Source organism: Trichosurus vulpecula, chromosome 1, assembly GCF_011100635.1.
Source record: "Trichosurus vulpecula isolate mTriVul1 chromosome 1, mTriVul1.pri, whole genome shotgun sequence".
Taxonomy (NCBI): Eukaryota; Metazoa; Chordata; class Mammalia; order Diprotodontia; family Phalangeridae; genus Trichosurus; species Trichosurus vulpecula.
In genome coordinates, this window is record NC_050573.1 from 12,476,337 (window position 1) to 12,494,261 (window position 17,925).

General features: G+C 46.8%; 1 protein-coding gene across 4 annotated transcripts in view; it reads right to left on the reverse strand.

Moving 5' to 3' along the window:
• The window catches only part of LOC118847401 (sodium/glucose cotransporter 1-like), a 55,662-nt gene extending 39,740 nt beyond the window's left edge, over window positions 1-15,922 (reverse strand). For all 4 annotated transcript variants that reach the window (XM_036755879.1, XM_036755871.1, XM_036755861.1 and 1 more), the window contains exons 1-2: window positions 15,788-15,922; window positions 10,011-10,082 (exon numbers count right to left, since the gene is read on the reverse strand). In XM_036755879.1, the coding sequence (XP_036611774.1) occupies window positions 10,011-10,082; window positions 15,788-15,922 (207 nt within the window). The remainder of the gene's footprint in view (window positions 1-10,010; window positions 10,083-15,787) is intronic.
• Between the last annotated feature and the right edge of the window lie 2,003 nt (window positions 15,923-17,925).

The following is a 17,925-nucleotide window of genomic DNA, read 5'->3' on the forward strand; positions in this document are numbered from 1 at the left end:
TTCTGACAAATTAAGGAGTTGGATGAGATGGTCTCCAAATAGTATTGCAATATCCACTTCACAGGAGCTCACTGACTCCCCACACCATGTGATTCACTCCTGCTACCTTCCTGCCAAATGTACCACCACCAACCACACTCTGAGAGCCATCATCAAATCAATACAGTCAGAACCTATCACGTGGTTAAAAGTCAAGAAATATTTATTAAGCACCTACTATGTGCCAGGAACTTTGCTAAGCACTGAGGACACAAAAAGAGGCAAAAAAAACAGTCCCTGCCCTCAAGGAGCTTACAGTCTAATGGGAGAGACAACACACAAACAAATAAGTGCAAACAAACAAATATGTACTGGATAAACAGGAAGGTACTAGAATTAAGAAGAGGGGAAGGGCTTCCTATAAAAGATGGGATTTTAGTTGGGACTTGAAGGGATCAAGGGAATGTTGAAATGAGGAGAAAAAGTGTTCCAGCCATGGGAGGCAGTCAGAGCCAAGAAATGGAAGGTCTGGTTTGTAGAAGTGGCAGGAGGTCAGTGTCTCTGGGTCAAAGAGTATGTATTGGGGAGTAAGGAGAAGGAAGACTGGGAAGGTAGGAGAGAGCTAGATAATAAAGAACTTTGAATGCCAAGGAAAGGATATTTTATTTGATTCTGGAGACAATAGGGAGCCACTGGAGTTTATTGGGTGGGGCAGGGGTGTGGAAATGATAGAATAACATGGCCAAACCTGTGCTTTAGGAGAATTTCATTGATGGCTGAATGGACAATAGATTGGAATGGGGAGAGACTTGAGGCAGAAAGGCCATCTGTTTCCCCCTCCCCAGCAGCTATTGTAATAGTTCTGGCATGAGGTGACAAGGGTCCGTACCAAGGTGTGGGCCATGTCAGAGGAGGGGGGTTCATGTGAGAGATGCTGCAAAGATGAAATTGACAGGCCTTGACAAAAGATCTGATACAGCAGGGAGGGGTGAGAGATAATGAAGAATCCAGGATGACTCCTAGGTTTCCATACTGAGGGATTGGGAGGAGGATGTTGCCCTGGCTGTAACAGGAAAGTTAGGAGGAGGAGACGATTTGGGGGGAAAGATAATGAATTTAGTTTAGGACATGTAGAGTTTAAGATGTCTCCTAGACATCCAGTTCAAGATGTCTGAAAGGCAGTTGGAAATGTGAAATTGGAGGTCAGCAGAGGGTTTGGAGCAAGAAACGTAGATTTGGGAATCATCACTAGAGAGATGATAATTCAATCCATGATGAGATCACCAAGAGAAGCAGTGTAGAGGAAGAAGAGAAGAGGGCCAAGGACAGAACCCTAGAGGACACCCACAGTTAGTGGGTACGACCTGGATGAAGAAGACCTGCAAAGGAAACCAAGAAAGGGTAGTCAGAGATGTAGGAGGAGAACCAGGAGAAACTGGTATCCTGAAAACCTAAAGGTATGAGTTTCAAGAAAAGGGTGATGAACAGTGTTAAAGGCTGTCAAGGAGAGTGAGGATTCAGAAAGGGCCATTGGATTAGGCAAGTAAGAGATCATTAGTAACTTTGTAGAGAGCAGTTTCAATGGAATTCAAATAATGGTCCCATGACTTGAATTGGTACTGCATATTTCCATTGGGCTGGAACCAATTACCACATGTGTATTACTATTGTTTCTGGAAAGGGTGTGACCAAGAGTTGATTTTCTGGCTCCATTTACCACCCCACTAACTCCTAAACCCAAACTTCCTTCTCCGGCCAATGCTCCTCAACATATGTACATGGTATCTACCATTCTTCCAGTCTCCCAGGTTTGTAACTTTGGCATTATCCTCACTCTCCCTCACTCCACGTATCTAATTATTGCCAAATCTTGCCATTTCTCTGTCTGTAACATCTCTCCGGGGCAGCCAGATGGTGCAGTGCATAGAATGCTGGAATCCAGCCTCAGACATTTCCTAGTTGTGTGACCCTGAGCAAATCATTTCACCCTGTTCACCTCAATTTCTTCATCTGTCAAATGAGCTGGAGAAGAAAAATGAAAACCACTCAAGCAGCCTTGTCAAGAAAACCCCAAATGGGGTCGTGGAAGGTCAGACACATCTGAAACAACTCAACCACAAAATCATTTCTCAAATGCAACTTCTTCTCTCTACTCTCATAGCTACCATCTTAGTCAGGTCATCATCAAGATTACTATAACAACCTCCTAAATGATTTTCCAATCTCAAGTCTCTCCCTAGTCTATTCTTCCCAAATTTTCCTTAAGCATAGATCTGACCATGTTCCTCTCCAATTAGATCGAATATAACTCCTCTCTTTGGATTTTAGAGTCCTTCATGACCTGACCCCAATTTCCCTTCTTAGCCTCATTGGACATCATCACCTGGCTCACACCTGCTATCAGCCAAAATGGCCTTCTCTCTGTTCCTTATACAAAATACTCCATCTCCTCCTCCACGCCTTTGCACTGGCTATGCCCCCTCCCTGGAATTCACTGCCCCCTCACCTCAACCTTATAGAATCTCTCTCTTCCTTCAAGACTTGGCTCAAGCACTGGCTTCTTTGTGAAATTTTTCCTGATCCCCACGGCTGATGGTATCTTCTCTCCCAAGTACCTCGTCACTACCTACTTTCCATATGCTTGTAATTACTCTCTTTTAAAGCTATTCTGAAGATACTTCCATCTGTTCTACTCGTTGGCCTTGATAGGTTGTAACATGCTTGTGAGTAGGGCTTGTTTCATTTATTGTCTTTATTTATCGTCGCAGTGCCTGGCACAGAGTGGGTGCTTAATAAACGCCTGTCGATTGCTCATTACTTGGCTTTCATTCTTCTAGTCAGGCATAGGTCGCTGCAGAGGCCAGAGTTCAGAGGGCTCTTCTTATCAGCACCTATCTTTCTGTCTGTTATCTTCCCACCTAATCTTTAGCTCTGGATGAATTATTAATCTTAACACTAGATTATTAAGGGTGCGATTTCCAGCAATGATTAACTGTCCCCAGTTCATCCCTAATTCTCACGATTCACTCTCCCTCAGCTTTGGCTCTGGGGTCCAGTGGGCACCCTGGATCTGGCCAGGGATTTCTCAGCCAAATTCATGGGATGGTTTGTGTCTGTTCTCTGTGTGTTTTGTATATCTCTAAACGTTTGTATGTTGTGTCTTTACTCCCCACTCCCATTAGAATGTAATCTCCTGGAGGGCAGGAACTATTTCTTCTCTGTCGTTGCCCCTCAGCACCAAGGACAGCGCCTGCCACGTGGGAGACACTAAATAAATTCAGTGAATTGGCTGATTGCTTAGCTCTATGCCCTTAGGTAAGTTACTTCCCCTCTCTGAGTCTGCTTCCTCTTCTCTAAAATAAGGGAGCTGCCTTTAATGATCTCTGAGCTCCTTTCCAGCTCCCACGTCTTGTGATTCTGTGGTAGTTTCTGTCAGTTTTCTTATATGGAGAAATAATAGAGAGATCACAGGAAACCCGGGTTCAAATCCTGCCTTGGGCAATTCCAGCCGTGTGATTGGAAGCCAGTCACATCACCTACTGGAGCCTCAGTTTCCTCATCCTTAGAATGGGGATAATCATGTTTGCAATACCCATGTCACTGGATTTTTGGGAGGAAAGGACTTTGGCAGCCCTAGAGCCTGGCTCTAAAGAAACGAGTTCTTTTCTAAATGTACCTCTCTTCCTTCTTTTGCAGAGGTGGGGGACTATGGGTGTGGAACACTGAATATACTGTCAGACTAAGCTGGTGCATTTGGTTAGTTTCAATGAACTGCTTTGTTTCTTTTTTCTCTTTCATTCTTTGTTATAAGGAATATCCTTCTGGGTAGGAGAGTCAGGAGAGATATATTTAATATATCTCTTATGTATACTTAATATATCAAAGCTTCAAGCTGGGCCTGGAGGCAGAAAATGTGAGTCCAAATCCAGCCTCAGACACTTACTTGCGGCCCTGGACAAGTCACCTCTGTGCGCCTCAGTTTCCTTAGCTATAAATAATAACATAAAAACATTAGCACCTACCTCCCATGGTTGTCCTGAGGATCAGATGAGGTGATACTTATAAAATTAGCACATGACAGGGCCTCAATAAGCGCTTTTATCCTTCCCCCTTCCCTTAAGTCTTTAATAAATGAAAACTGCACTAAGACTTGGGTGCACCTTGGATTTGGAAATGAAGGTGATTAAAAACCAAAAACTATCAAAAGTCTTAATTAAAAACAAAATGGCAGACCTTAAATAAGGATGAGAGGTTGTGCTAGCTGGCCTTATTATGATTTTCTGAGGCTCAGAACCCTGGAGTCAGCCTTGATTCTTCCCTCTTCCTTCCCCGCCCCCCCCCCCATCAAGACCTTTCCTTCACTATGGCCTTCATATTCATCCCTGTTCATTCCCACTCCCACCCTCCCCCAAATCAGAGAGCTATTCCTATTTACACAGCTTGTTTTGATAGCCTCTGAAATGAACCTCCTTGCCTCCATGTCTCTCCAATCCATCCTGAATTGGCCAAATTTCAGAGTTGGAAGGGACCTTAGAGGCACCTAATCCAACCCATACCTAAAAAGATTTTCCTTTACAATGCTTCCAAAGATGGAGAGCTCACTACCTCCCAGCCTGTCCACTCTACTTTGGGGCAGCTCTGGTAGTTAAGAAGTTTTATCTGATTTCAAGCCTAAATATTCCTCTTTGCAACTTCCACCAATTATTTCTAGTCCAGCTTTCTGGATTCAGGCACATCACTGTCTTTCACATACTTAAGTCAGATGTTATGGTAGCCCTGCGTCTCCTTTTCTCTGGGCTAAATATTCCCAATTCCTTTCATTGAACCTCTTATGCTATGATCTAGAGGCCCTTTATGAATCTTGGTCACCTCCCTGTGTCCTCTCACCAGCTTATCAACATCTTTCCTAAACTGCAACACCCAGAATGGAGCACAATCCTCCCATAGTGGTGGATTTAGGGTAGAGGATGATGGGACTGTCTCCTCTTTTGTTTACTAGAAAATTCACTTTCCTGGCAGCTACATCATGCTACTGACTCAGACTGGGTTTACTATCCACTAAAGCTTCAGACTCTTTCTTGGATGAGCTGCTGCTGCACCCCTCCCATCTGGTTCTTGTATGGTAAATCTCTGGCACCCAAGGGTGAGACCTTTAACTCAGCAAGCATTTATTCAGGGACAATTTTGTTCCAGGCACTGTATGCTGTTCCCTTTTTCATTTTTCAGCCATATCTGACTCTCTGTGAACCCATTTGGAGGTTTAGCTTTTTCATGGCAAAGATACTGGAGCAGTTTGCCGTTTCCTTCTTGAAATCATTTTACAAAGGAAGAAACTGAAACAAACAGGGTGAAGTGATTTGCCCAGAGTCATGCAACTAGGAAATGTCTGAAGCCAGATTTGAACTCAGGGACATGAGTCTTTCTGATTCTAGGCCCAGTATCTTATCTACTATGCCACCTACCAGCCCCTCAATGTCTCCCTATGGCTCCTCAGCCTGGTGGAAATGAGTGCTAGATTAGAAGCCAGGATACCAGGATTCTAAGATTTGCTGTTCCTACCAATTAGTTGTGTCTCCAGGGATAAGTCACTTCCTCCCTCTGAACCTGTTTCCTCTTCTGTAAAATGCAAGTGTTTGTAGCTTCAGAGCTAGAAGGAACCTTAGAGGACATTGATTCCAACCCCCTCATTGTACCCATGAGGAAACTGAGGCCAGGAGTGGTTAACTGAATTGTCCAAGGTTCCACAGTAAGAAGTAAGTAGAAGAGGAAGAATTTGAGCCATATGATCCAGCAGAACTATTGCTAGACCAAAGTATCTCTAAAAACCATTCCATCTCTACCATTCTATGGTTTAAGGAAGCAGGGTGGGGGATGTCACTGGAACTCCTGCACAGCTGTATGCTACTTAACTAGAAATTTTCCCCCCACAGCAAGGTATTTAAAGACACCTGTTTATGTCTGGGACGTGGCATGAAGGTCTTTGGGAGCCTAGAGGCTCTCCTCCCTTGGCTTTCAATATTGAATACACAGAATTCAACAGTCCTAACTGGAGCATTATGGCTTTAGAGCCCCTAACCCCCATGTCAGTTACATAAACCCTTCAGGACCCTGGCCAGCGGCACATCCTCATAGCTTGGTTTTTAGCTTAGACATTAGAGCTTCACTGGACTTTGGTGAACTCTCTTGAAGTATTAGACCATCTAGTTGAACCTCCTCATTTTCTAGAGGACATTGAAGCCCAGGGAGGTTTTACCCACAAGATCACAGCGGTAGTAAATGACTAAGGTGGGAAGCAAGGATAGTTGTTCTGTGGCTTACAACACACCTTCCCTCCCTGAATCTCCATGATTCAAGGAGTCTAACTTCCTGATCCCAAGACCTGGCTGCTGCCTCTTCTTGGATGCCCCTTTGAAGGCCAAATCAAGCACCATCTAGGATCCAGACATCCAGTGTGCCTTCCATGATCCCTGGTAGTAAATAATGACCTCCATCTGCCTCCGTTTTATCTACTGTAAAGTGGGGATAGTATAGCACCTACATTGAAGGGTTGTGGTGAGGATCAAATGAGATACTTGTAAAAGTGCTTAGCACTGTGCCTGATATATAGTGGGTGCTACATAAATGCTTATTTTCTCCCTCATTTTTGAAACCAAGTGTTCAGACTCCAAATTCAGTGCTTTTTTCTCAGCACTATTGTCCTTATTTTGTGCATGTATTCCCAAAGGTCGAGTGGCTGGTTTAGGATTAGATAGTAAGTGTGAATTTGAACCCAGATCCCCTGGAAACAAGTCCAAGAGGCTTTACACATAACATGCTACCTTCCTCAGATTCTTCTTTCCCCCTTTTCCAGGCCAGATCCAAACCTAACCCTGACCTCGAGACCTAGGCTGACCCCCCCCAACTCCAGCTGCCATCTAAGTCTTGACCCCAGCTATTGACTAACCCTTGTCAGCTAGCTCTGGGTCCCAGTTCTCGGGGAAGAGAAGCCCTCTAGGTCAGCTCTCCTCTCCAGTGGTTCATGCTGGGCTAGACCTCTCTCAACTAACCAGGTCTGGGGCTTCCCCAAGTCCAAGAAGCACCCTAGTACTCCAATAAGTCCTGGGTACTCCCAAAGGGTCCAAACCAAATAAGCCCCCAGATTCAACCTAGAAGGACTCTCCTCACCCTGCCCAGAGAAGCCCTGGAGTCCAATTGATTTCAACAAATATTAACCAAGCTTCAACTATGTACAGGATACTGTGAAGACCACAAAAACAACACAAGGCATGATCTCTGCCCCTTACTTCAATTGTGAGGAAAGTGCTTTGCAAACCTGAAAGCCCTACAGGGAGGTTGATTTTGGGGAGGGGTGACCAGATCTATGATTTCATTGGTGTAAGGAAACCCTTGGTATGGAAATTCAACCTACCAATGTAGACAGATCACTGCTTTCTCTGGACATTGATCTTAGAGAGTTGCCTGAGGCCCTGAGAGCTTAAATGAATGCACAACCAGTATGTAATGGAGGCAGGATTATAACCCTAGTCTTTCTGATTCCAAGGACAGCTCCCTACCCACTATGATGCAGGATAGATAGATGGATGGATGGATGGATGGATGGATGGATAGATGGATGGACAGATGGATGAATATATAAATGATACATAGATAGCTATGTACATAATTGTTATTATTGCTATTAATAATAGGGGACATAATAAATAAGTGGCAGAGTGGATAGAGCTCCAGACCTGGAATCAGGAAGACCTGGGATAAAATATGGCCTCAGACACTTACTGTCTATGTGACCCTAGGCAAGCCACTTCACCCGATTTGTCTCAGTTTCCTCATCTGTAAAATGAGATGGAGAAAGAAATGGCAAAGTATTCCAGTATCTTTGGCAAGAAAAAAAACCTCAAATGGGGTCACGAAGAGTCAGACATGACTGAAAAACAACTGAATTTATAACCCTTTGAGTATACTAAGAGCATGTTTAGCTTAGTGGTGAGTGAAGCATGAAAGGATAATGTCAGGCTTCTTTGTTGGGCAGAACAATTCCAGATTGGAGAACCCTTGTACAAATCTTTGGCAGCCAGCCTCCCCCCTGCACCCCCACCAGCACCCCCATGTCTTTTGGTGTTATCATCCTCACCAATAAACCCCCAAGCTTCAGGCCCAGGGAGAAATCTGGAGGGATTGGGCATTGTTGGGTAAAGGTCTTGGGCCTTTGGATCTATGTGACATCATGTTGGGAGGCCCTAAGGACTCTGCTTCTCCCTCTCTTCTGACTGACTTCCAGGGTACCTATCTCTGCTTTGCCTTTCTTGCTCCCAGCTGGACTTGTAGAAGAGGAGAAAAAAATCATATCCTGTTCCCTCCCCCCGCCTTAGCCTGCCTAGCCTTCTTTCTTCCGATCATCCAGCATTTATTAAATGTATTAAGCACCTAATATGGGCCAAGCACTGACAATATAAAGGAAAAAGTGAAACTATCCCTGCTTCCTTTCTATTGGGAGATACAATATGCACACAGTTATGTTCACCTCAGCAGGTTGCCTTTTACTTATATCCCTGCTGGAGAGACATTATGTTATAGTGGAAAGTGTCCAGGATTTGTAACCAGAGGACCTGAGTTTGAGTCCCTGCTCTGTAACTTAAAGGCTAGCTGGGTACCCTTTGGCAAGTCACGTCCTTTCCTTGGGACTCAGTTTCCTCACCTATAAAGCGATGGGTTTGGATTTTATGATCTGCCTCTAAGGGCCCTCCTGTTCTAAATCTATACTCCCATGATCCCTCACTCCCATAAATTTCCTGATGGTTCCCCTTTCTTTGATTCCCCCAGGCCAGTACCACACTCAGGGGGTCAGTGAAGAAGGTGCGCTCGGTTACACATTCCTACAAACAAACTCCGACATTGACCCTGGTTGTCTTTGTTTGTTCCCCTCTAGAAATCATTTGCTTGTAGGAAGCGAAGGTTAACATGAAAGGAAAATCTCTGGGAGGAAATAGGAGTGTGAAACAGAGGGACCCCTCTGATGGATGGATGAGCAGCAGGAGAGAGAAAGACCAGCCTGCTTACACACTGCGGCAGCCCCTAGGTGTTGATCAGGTGCCTGGGACAAGGTTTACCTTGGAATGTGCTTCACTGTTTAGCCACAAGTCATGTTTTAAAGAGGATTAAGAAAATGGCACACATAAAAAGTGATGCCTGAAAATAATAAATCAGGAAGGGACTGCTCCAAAGAGATGCAGATGTCATCTTACAGAAACATTCTCTTTCAGATTCTTCTTTTTTCTTAATATTAAGCCTCTCTAAGGGACATTTCAAATATGGTTCAGTGAAAGAAGCCAATGGCCCTGGAATCAGAGTGACAGTGGGTGAGTCACTTGATTTCCATGGGTCTGAGTTGTAAAATTAAGGGGTTGGAAAAGAGGGCCTCTAAGGTCAGTGATAGATCAATGATTCTGCAATATTCCTGGACCTCAGTTTTCTCATCTGTGAAATGGAGGCATTGTACCTGATAAGTGATAAGGTCCCTCTCAGCTCTAGGTCTAGGATGCTATAATTGCAAGTCAAATTCCTGTTTTTGCTCCTGGCCCCACCTCAGCCCTCCCCACCTGACCCCACAAGTCACTGCCCTTGGTGTTTTTCCAGTGGGCAGGAGAAAATGGGAGATAGTGTAGATCAGAGGACAGCAGGGCTAGAGCACTGAGTTACCTGGAGAACTGGCTCAATGCACCACTTGGGCTGGCCCATTCTGATAAATATCCAGACTACCTATCTGTCTGTCCATCTATCTGTCTATCTGTACACACACATACATGTGCATATGTGTGTATGCATTTATATATGTATGTCCATATTATATAATATGTGATAAGTTATATATAATATAGTGTGTAATACAGTATGCACTCTATAATGTGTACTACATGTGCACACACACATATATACACATAGAGATTCTTTAGAATTGAACAAGTTGAAACACCGCCCATTCCCCAGAAGGGGAATATCTTTTTTAACCAAGGACCATCTCTATCAACACTCACCGGCCACCACACCATACTCCGGCCTGCCAGGAAGAAGCCTCCGACAGTCCCACGATTGGTTGACAGCATGGCCTAGAAGGATAAGACCAGAACCTTAATAGGTATCCAGAAGACTCTAACGAGATCCACGGAAAGAAGACCTTCTCATTCCATATCACGCCCCACCTTGACTCCACCTGATCCCTCGTGGTGATGTGGAGGTGAACACAGGCCTTCAAAGCTACACCAATGGAGTATGGGTCCTCACAGGTCCTACCAAGCTAGAAAGGCTTCGGGTACAGGGCTGGCAATAGACAATTGTGTCTGCTGTTCAACAGCTAGCCAAGTCAAGCACAGTGGGGCTTATCACCAAGAGTTGTTTGGCCATAGCAAACCATGGAACAAAGAAAAATACAAGATTGCCTTTGACTCTACTGGAGGACACTTTGGTTTTTGCAGGGACTGTGGTGAATGGTAGAAAGACAAACAAGCTGCTGACACCTTAAATTTGAGATCTAGTAGCCCAATAACCCTCCGGGATTAATTTATGAGAGTTGGTGGATAAGAGTCAAGACAAGATGAACAGATATGGATGAGCTGCAATCTGGAAGCATGGCCACATTGGTGAGATCCCAGACTTCCCAAAACTTGTTTTTGTCTGTCTCACTTGATCTTTACAACAACCCCTGGGAGAGTGGTGGGGAGAGGATTACTCTCCCCATTCCTCAGATGAAACCAAGATTCAGAAACCTAATTGACCAAAAGAACATACAGCTAGTTAGGGAGAAAACTGAAGGAAAGGACTAAGGTGGTCTCCTGACTCATCCAAGGCTCTGTCCCCACTGTACTACCCTGCCTTTGTCCCTCCCCAAGGCTATTGAAACATCATCTGCTACAGGAAGCCTATTCCAATCTTTCTTAATTCTACCACTTTGTACTGATTATCCCCAATTTATCCTGGCTATACCTTCTTTGTACGTAGTGTTTGCATATTGTCTCCCCATTAGACTGTGAGTTTCTCAAGGGCAGAGACTGTCTTTTGTCTTTCTTTATATCCCCAGCTCTTGGTTGCACTTGGAACACAGTAAGTGCTTAATAAAAGTTTATTGACTGACTGACTTGCCTTTACCTGTGGACTCTTAGAAATTAGGAAATGGGAGCCACCAAGGGGGCAAATTAGACCAACTTTGGAACCATTGGTGTGAATGTTATCTAAGCAAACTCTTTATGTAGGAAGAGGCCACAATGGGGATTGGTGTGGGTACAAAGGCCATTCCCCTCAGACGTTGGGGCACTTGGAAAGAGCTAGAATGTCACTGGGGCCTCATCATTCTGCTTCCCTTCAGGGTGGAGATCCAGTGATGCCTCCACTAGAAGGACTTCCTTGATTTCTTTTCTGGGAAGTCTCACTTCTGAACTCTGACATCCCTTGTTCTAAGGCCCCTCCTAGCTCTGCCATCCTCTGTTCTAAGACCCCTCCCAACCCTGACATTCCATATCCTCAGTCCTCTTAGACTCTAGGTTCAGATACCTACCCATTGTACCACAGTAGGGACCAGAAATTACGCATTACACAGACTGTTGAGGCATTTTTCAGTCCTGTCTGACTCTTTATGCCCTATTTGGGGTTTTCTTGGCAAAGATACTGGAGTGGCTTGCCATTTCCTTCTCCAGCTCATTTTACAGAAGAGGAAGCTGAGGCAGACAGGGTTAAGTGACTTGCCAAGGTCACACAGCTAGTAAGTGTCCAATGCCAGATTTGAACTCAGGAAGATGAGTCTTCCTGACTCCAGGACCAGCACCCTGTTACACAGAGAAGAAAACTAGTAAATATAAATTTGATTGAATTCTCTTTTCTCCCACCTATGTGCCTTTGCATTGGCTGTTCCCATGCCTGGCTTGCTCTCACCCCTCACTTCCTGAGCCTCATCTCCAATGCCACCTTGGGCAGGAAGCCTTTCCCAGGCTCCCAGAGCTAGGCCCTTCCCTCCCAGCTGACCTTCCATGGACTCCATGAATCTAATACTTATATTGTCTCCTTCTCAGGAGGTCCATGAGGGCCTTGGACACAGCAAGCACGTAATAAATGCTTGTTCACTGACTGACTGACTATCTCCTCTGACCCGCCCTCTTCCTTCCCATCCCCTCATGCATAAACTCTCAGATCTGTCAGGCTACCAAACCAGTATCTCCCACTACCTCCCAGCATTGCCTCCTCTTCCCCAGGGCCACACAACTCCCACCCCCGTTCACTTCATTGCCAGTCAGCCCAGTGCATCAGAGTGAAGCTTCCAAGCCAGCTGGTCCTCAATCCCTCCTCCCTCTGATTCCTCCTTCCTCTCACTGCTCTCCTAATGCACAGTCAAAAGAGTGCTGCATTTGAAATCATAGGGCCAGGCTTTGAACCCTGGGTCTGCTACGTATCCCCTAGGTAGCCTTGGCTCCCTTCCCCAGCCTCCCTGGGCCTCAGTTTTCCTCCTCTGTGAAATGGACAGATTGGACTCAGTGACTTCTCAGATCCCTCCCAGTTCTAAAGTTTCCATCCTGTGATCAGTGTCACCCCTGAGGCTTACTGCCCAGATGACCTTGAACAAGTTTGTCACTAAATCTCCCTGGGCTTCAGTTTCCTCCCCTGGAAAATGCTTGGTGAAGGGCATGGAATGATCTCTGATGTCCTGGCCACCCCTGACTGTCTATGATTCTAACATCAGAAGACTCTAAGTTCTTAAACATCCTATAATTCTAACAGAGGTGGCTGGTGGCTCAGTGGTCAGAATGCTGGGCCTGGGGTAAGGAGGACATGAGGTCAAATCCAAACTCAAGCACCATCTCTGTGACCCTGGACAAGCCACTAAACCTTTGTCTGCCTCAGTTTCTTCCACTGTAAAGTAGAAATAATAATGATACCTGTCTCCCAGGGTTATTGTAAGGATGAAATGAGAAATGATTTAGAAAGTGCTTACCACAATGCCATGCGCATAGTGAGCACTTTATAAATGTTTCCTTGCTAACATATGTAAGGCACTCATGCCCTCAAAAGGGATGGAGAAGCAGTACTACATGGCAAGCCAGAGAATCTGGGCTCTCTTCCCATCTCAGCCATGTACCTCACTCCACCACTGTGACCTTGAATAAGTCACTTCCCTGAAGCTCCCAGGAGTCTGAACTTAGAAGCAGAAAGGACCCAGAGGCCATCTAGCACATGCAGCTCATTTTACAGATGAGGATGGTGACCCCAAAAAGTGACTTGCCCAGGGTGACTCAGCTACTAATAGTCAGAGGTGAGATTTGAACCCAGACCCTCCCTGACTCAAATAAAGTCCAGCCTTCTATCCAACACTCCATACTTCCTCTCTGTCCTCAGTTTCCTTCCTTGTAAACTGGGAGGGGGGTGACTAAGATGGCCTTGAAGGTAACTCCCAGCTCTCAATCGCAGTCTCCACAATGTGCTGGCAGGACAGCTGAGGGAGGTTCGTGCAAAGCGATACAAATGACTAAGGAAGAAGACACTGGTGTGTGGGAACAAACAGACCCAGGCGCTGAGGGGCCGTTATCCCTGTGACAAAGTGGGAGAATCCCCAGAAGAAGGACTGGCAGGCCGCAGGCTGGCCAAGGGCAGGGGAGAGGCCAGGCAGGGACAGTCCTGGGTCCTCCTCTGAGAGGCAGGGAGATAGCATCTCGCACAGGGGATGTTCTTCTCAGAACTCTCCAGGCGAAAAGAATGTGAACTGAAGGCTATGGGGGCCATAAAGCAAGGCAGCAGGCTCTAGAGAACAAGGTTTATGGGCAGGAATAAAAGCTGAAATGGTCAGCGTTGAACTAAATGGCCATTAATGAGGCATGAACATTGGGAAGGTGTAAACACCTCAGAGGCAGGAGAGAGCAGATGAGCTGAGGAAAGGACAGGAGATTAACAGAGTGTGTCTGAGAAGGCTTGGCCCTTGGGAAGAACACCACCAGCGATGGGTGCTGGGAGCAAAGGTCCCGGGGTAGGGTGGGGGGGAAACGGCAGACAGAAAACAGGGTCCCATCAATGGACTATCTGGCTCTGCCTCCAACCCAGCCTAGGGACAGCTCCATGTCCTGGCCCCGTGGGCTCCAATAGCCAGAGCCCAGAGCTAGGAACCATGGGACCAGGGTTCTCTGCTGCTGGCTCTGCTGCTAACCTCTCTAGGTGACCTCGTTGTTCAGCATCTCAATTTGCTCAGTTATTAAATGGCAAAATGCATGAGGGGACAGCATGATAGAGGAAAGGACCCTAGGAGTCAGATAATACATTGTGTGACCCCCCTGTGCCTTGGTTTTCCCATCTGTAAAAAGAGGGGGTTAGACTTGGTGACCTTTAAAGGTCTTTTCTGCCAGTTCGTCAATGAGCCTGTGATGATCCTAGGGCCCTGGTTGGGTTACAGCCATAGCCCTGTCTTGTTTGGACAATTCCTGGGTAATTCATTCAGTACTGTCACTGACTCCTAGGGAAAAGGTCTTCAGCAGTTCCTAAAGTGTTAATCCTCAATTCCCTCATCTTCTGAGCCACCCAGAGTTAAGCAAGGGAACCACACTCACTCCTGCCTCCTCACTCAATCAGTCACCTATACAACCACAGAACCCACTTGGGAAGTTTGCTGGCTAAGCCACCCCCTTCACTGTCCCCTGGGTGTGCCCTGAGAACAAGTTTCTCTGGTTAGGTGCCATGTCCCAGAAGTACCTCCCTCATAAGAAGGGCCTCCCTGAGAATCTGGGCAGAGTCACCAGTGTCTGAAGGGATGGCTGCCAGGAAGCTAACTCTTGGACCCTTCTGGAGTCCCAGACCCCTAGGCATTCTGCCCCTCCTCACTGGGATCCATAGGGCACTGAAGGTCTGGCAGCCCAAGCTGGCTTCTCTCAGTCCCTAGATGTGAACACCTGTGAGCCTTTGGGGAATGTGGCCTCTCAGCTCTGTACCTGACCCTGAGCCACTGGGCAAGTCCCTTTTCTGCCTTCCCTGACTCTGGTGCCCAGCCCCTCACACTCTACCCTCTGACCTTCTCCAAATCCCCCAGCTCTCTTATGGATTCTATGCCCCCTCCCTGCTTCACTGAGCTCTCCTACCTTCTGCTTCCCCACCACCGTTCCCAGACCCTCATGATTCCTGATAGGTGGCCCTTTCTCCAAGTCCCTTCCCTGTTCTCCCAACCCTGCACCCAATTCCCAGCCCCTTGAGCCTACCATTAGCCTGGGGACCTCTAGCCTCAGCCCCTGCCTCCACCCACCTTCCCATCCCCTGCTGCCTCAGTCATCCTTACTTCCTCAAACTGTCCCTTGCCTCTCTTTCCCCAAGTTTCTGAACTATACTGCTAACCCAGAAACTCCCCCTCGCTTTCCTTGTTTCTGCTGCCCCAGTCCCTCTTCCTTGGTGCAGCAGAGCCACTGTCTAAGCCTGGGTTTTCCAGCTCCTGCTCTCCTGCTCCCTCCCTGCACTCCCTTTCCCATGCATCAATCCTCTCCAAGTCATAGGATCATAGACTCTCCAGCTGGAAAGACCTTTAAGCATAGTGTCTGATCCACCCTTTAGAAAATAGCATATCCAGGTTAAGAGGGCTCTTGGAACACGGAACATTGAATATCTGTCACAGCTGGGAGGAAACTTAGAACACACTGTCAGAGTTGAAAGCGCCCCTAAAATAGTGTCATAGTTGGAGAGCTAGCTCAGCTAGTCCAGCCCCCTCATTTTACAGGCTCAAAAGGTGAATGATTTATCCTAAGTATTTCAGTCACCCCCTTAGGTTCCACCTGCCCCTGCCCCTGGGTCACCCACGTACCCACACGCCCACGGCCATGACCACCACGAAGTAGATTACAATGACTGAGATGTCCGCAGCATTATTGACACGGTCTGATGGGAGGGGAGGCACAGGGGTCCCGGCAGAGACGCTGGGGCTCACAGTGGCATCCATGGTGGCAGGTCCGTCCCGACAGACAGACAGACTGTTCTGTACAGTCCCAGGCCACTGCTTGCATCCTCATAGTGCCCATGTCAGGGTTCCAGGTTAATGATCAGCCCCGGCCTGGGTCAGGAGGACAGAGGAGGCAGTGGAGGGCAGGACAAGGGAGTGGCTAGAAAGGTGGGAGAGAAAGACTCAGAAGGGTAGGGAGTGGTTCCTTCCTGGGCAGACATTCATTGGGTACAGATTTTGAGGTGGATCTGAGAGGAGTGGAGTGCCGAGCTCCTGGGATCCTGAGAAAGGCAGAGGCTGGGCTACAGCAGAGCATGGATAGGGCAGGTATCAAAATGGGTTCAGGGAGGAGACCTAGGAGCCCTGGGGAAGGGAGGAGAGGGTGCCAACCTGGCCTTGGGGATCCTAGGGCCAAGAATGGTGGCCAGGTGCAGCTAGGTCGTGCAGTGACTAAAGCACCAGCCCTGGAGTCAGGAGGATCTGAGTTCAAATCCAGCCTCATATACTTGACACGTGTACTAGCTGTGTGACCTTGGGCAAGTCCCTTAACCCCAATTGCCCTGCCAAAAAAAAATAATGGTGGCCACTCCTAAAGCTGGACTCCTGCCAAGGGAAACCCTGGGGTCCCCAGGCATGTTGATGACCCTCTCTGGGCCTCCATAGCTGTGAAAATGGACAGAATAACCTAGTGGAAAGAAGGATTGATTTCTTGGGTTGAAATACAGACTCTGGAGATGGAGCCAAGATGGCACAATAAAGACAGGAACTCACCTGAGCTCTCCCCTTAGCTCCTGCTGTCCGTTCTCTCCTGCCCTTCCCCTCTGCTTCCCCAAATACCTTTTAAAAATGACTCTAAATAAGTTCTAGAGAACCCACAAAAAAGGTAGAGTAAAACAAATTTCCAGCCCAGCACAACTTGGAAAGTAGGCAGGAAAGGTTTGTTATAACAAGGCAAGGGAAGACTGCAGGTAGATGAAGTCCCAGAAAAACCAGAGCAGGCCTCAGTGAGTGCAACACTAGCAGCAGTGGTGGTTTCCAGACCTCTCACCCCAAAGATGCCAAAGACAACTTAGAAGGTCAGCAGGAAAGATCCGTCACACCTGGATGAGAGTGGATCACAGTCCAGCGCAGGCTGTGCCAGCACAACCCTGGCCCCAGCAAAACCAGAGCAGGCCTTGGTAGTGACTGAACTGGCTGCAGCAGCATTAATGCCTGCTTCCAGAGCTCTCAGCTCACAGACAGTAAGGGAGTCAAACAACTGGTCAGAAGGAGATTACAGGGGTCTTTTTGCTAGCACTGAGGCAGGACTCTCTTGCTTTGCCCATGCTCAGATCCAGGTCCTGGACGGCAGTCCCAGGATGAGAAGCAGCACTAGCATAACAGAGGTCGAAGCCACAACAGAGAGGGGACCCTCCTCACAGTTCCAGGGTAGAAAAGAGTGCTTGTGTTCTCCCACAGACCAGAGCACAGGCCAGGAGAGTAGTAAACACCTCTCCTTAGATCATACTGCCTTGGAAGAACTGAATACTTACAGATCCCTACAAGCATCTCTGAAAAAAGCTGCGCAAACCCCCTGAAACTTGGGACAGTGTGCCCTCCACCCTGGAAGCAGAGCCCTACTTTGACAAAGACTTAGAAGTCAACTAATAAGCTGGGAAAATGAGCAAACAAAGGAAAAAAAGCTCTGACTATTGAAAGTTACTATGGTGACAAGGAAGATCAAAATACACACTCAGAAGGAAACAACAAAGTCAAAGCTCCTATATCCAAAGTCTCCAAGAAATATATTAATTGGTCTCAGGGCATGGAAGAGTTAGAAAAGGATTTTGAAAATCAAGTAAGAGAGGTTGAGGAAAATTTGGGAAGAGAAATGAGAGTGATGAAAAAAAATCATGAAAAATGAGTCAACAGCTTGGCAAAAGAGACACAAAAAAACTACTGAAGAAAATAATACCTTAAAAATCAGACCAAGCCAAATGGTAGAAGTCCAAAAATCCAATGAA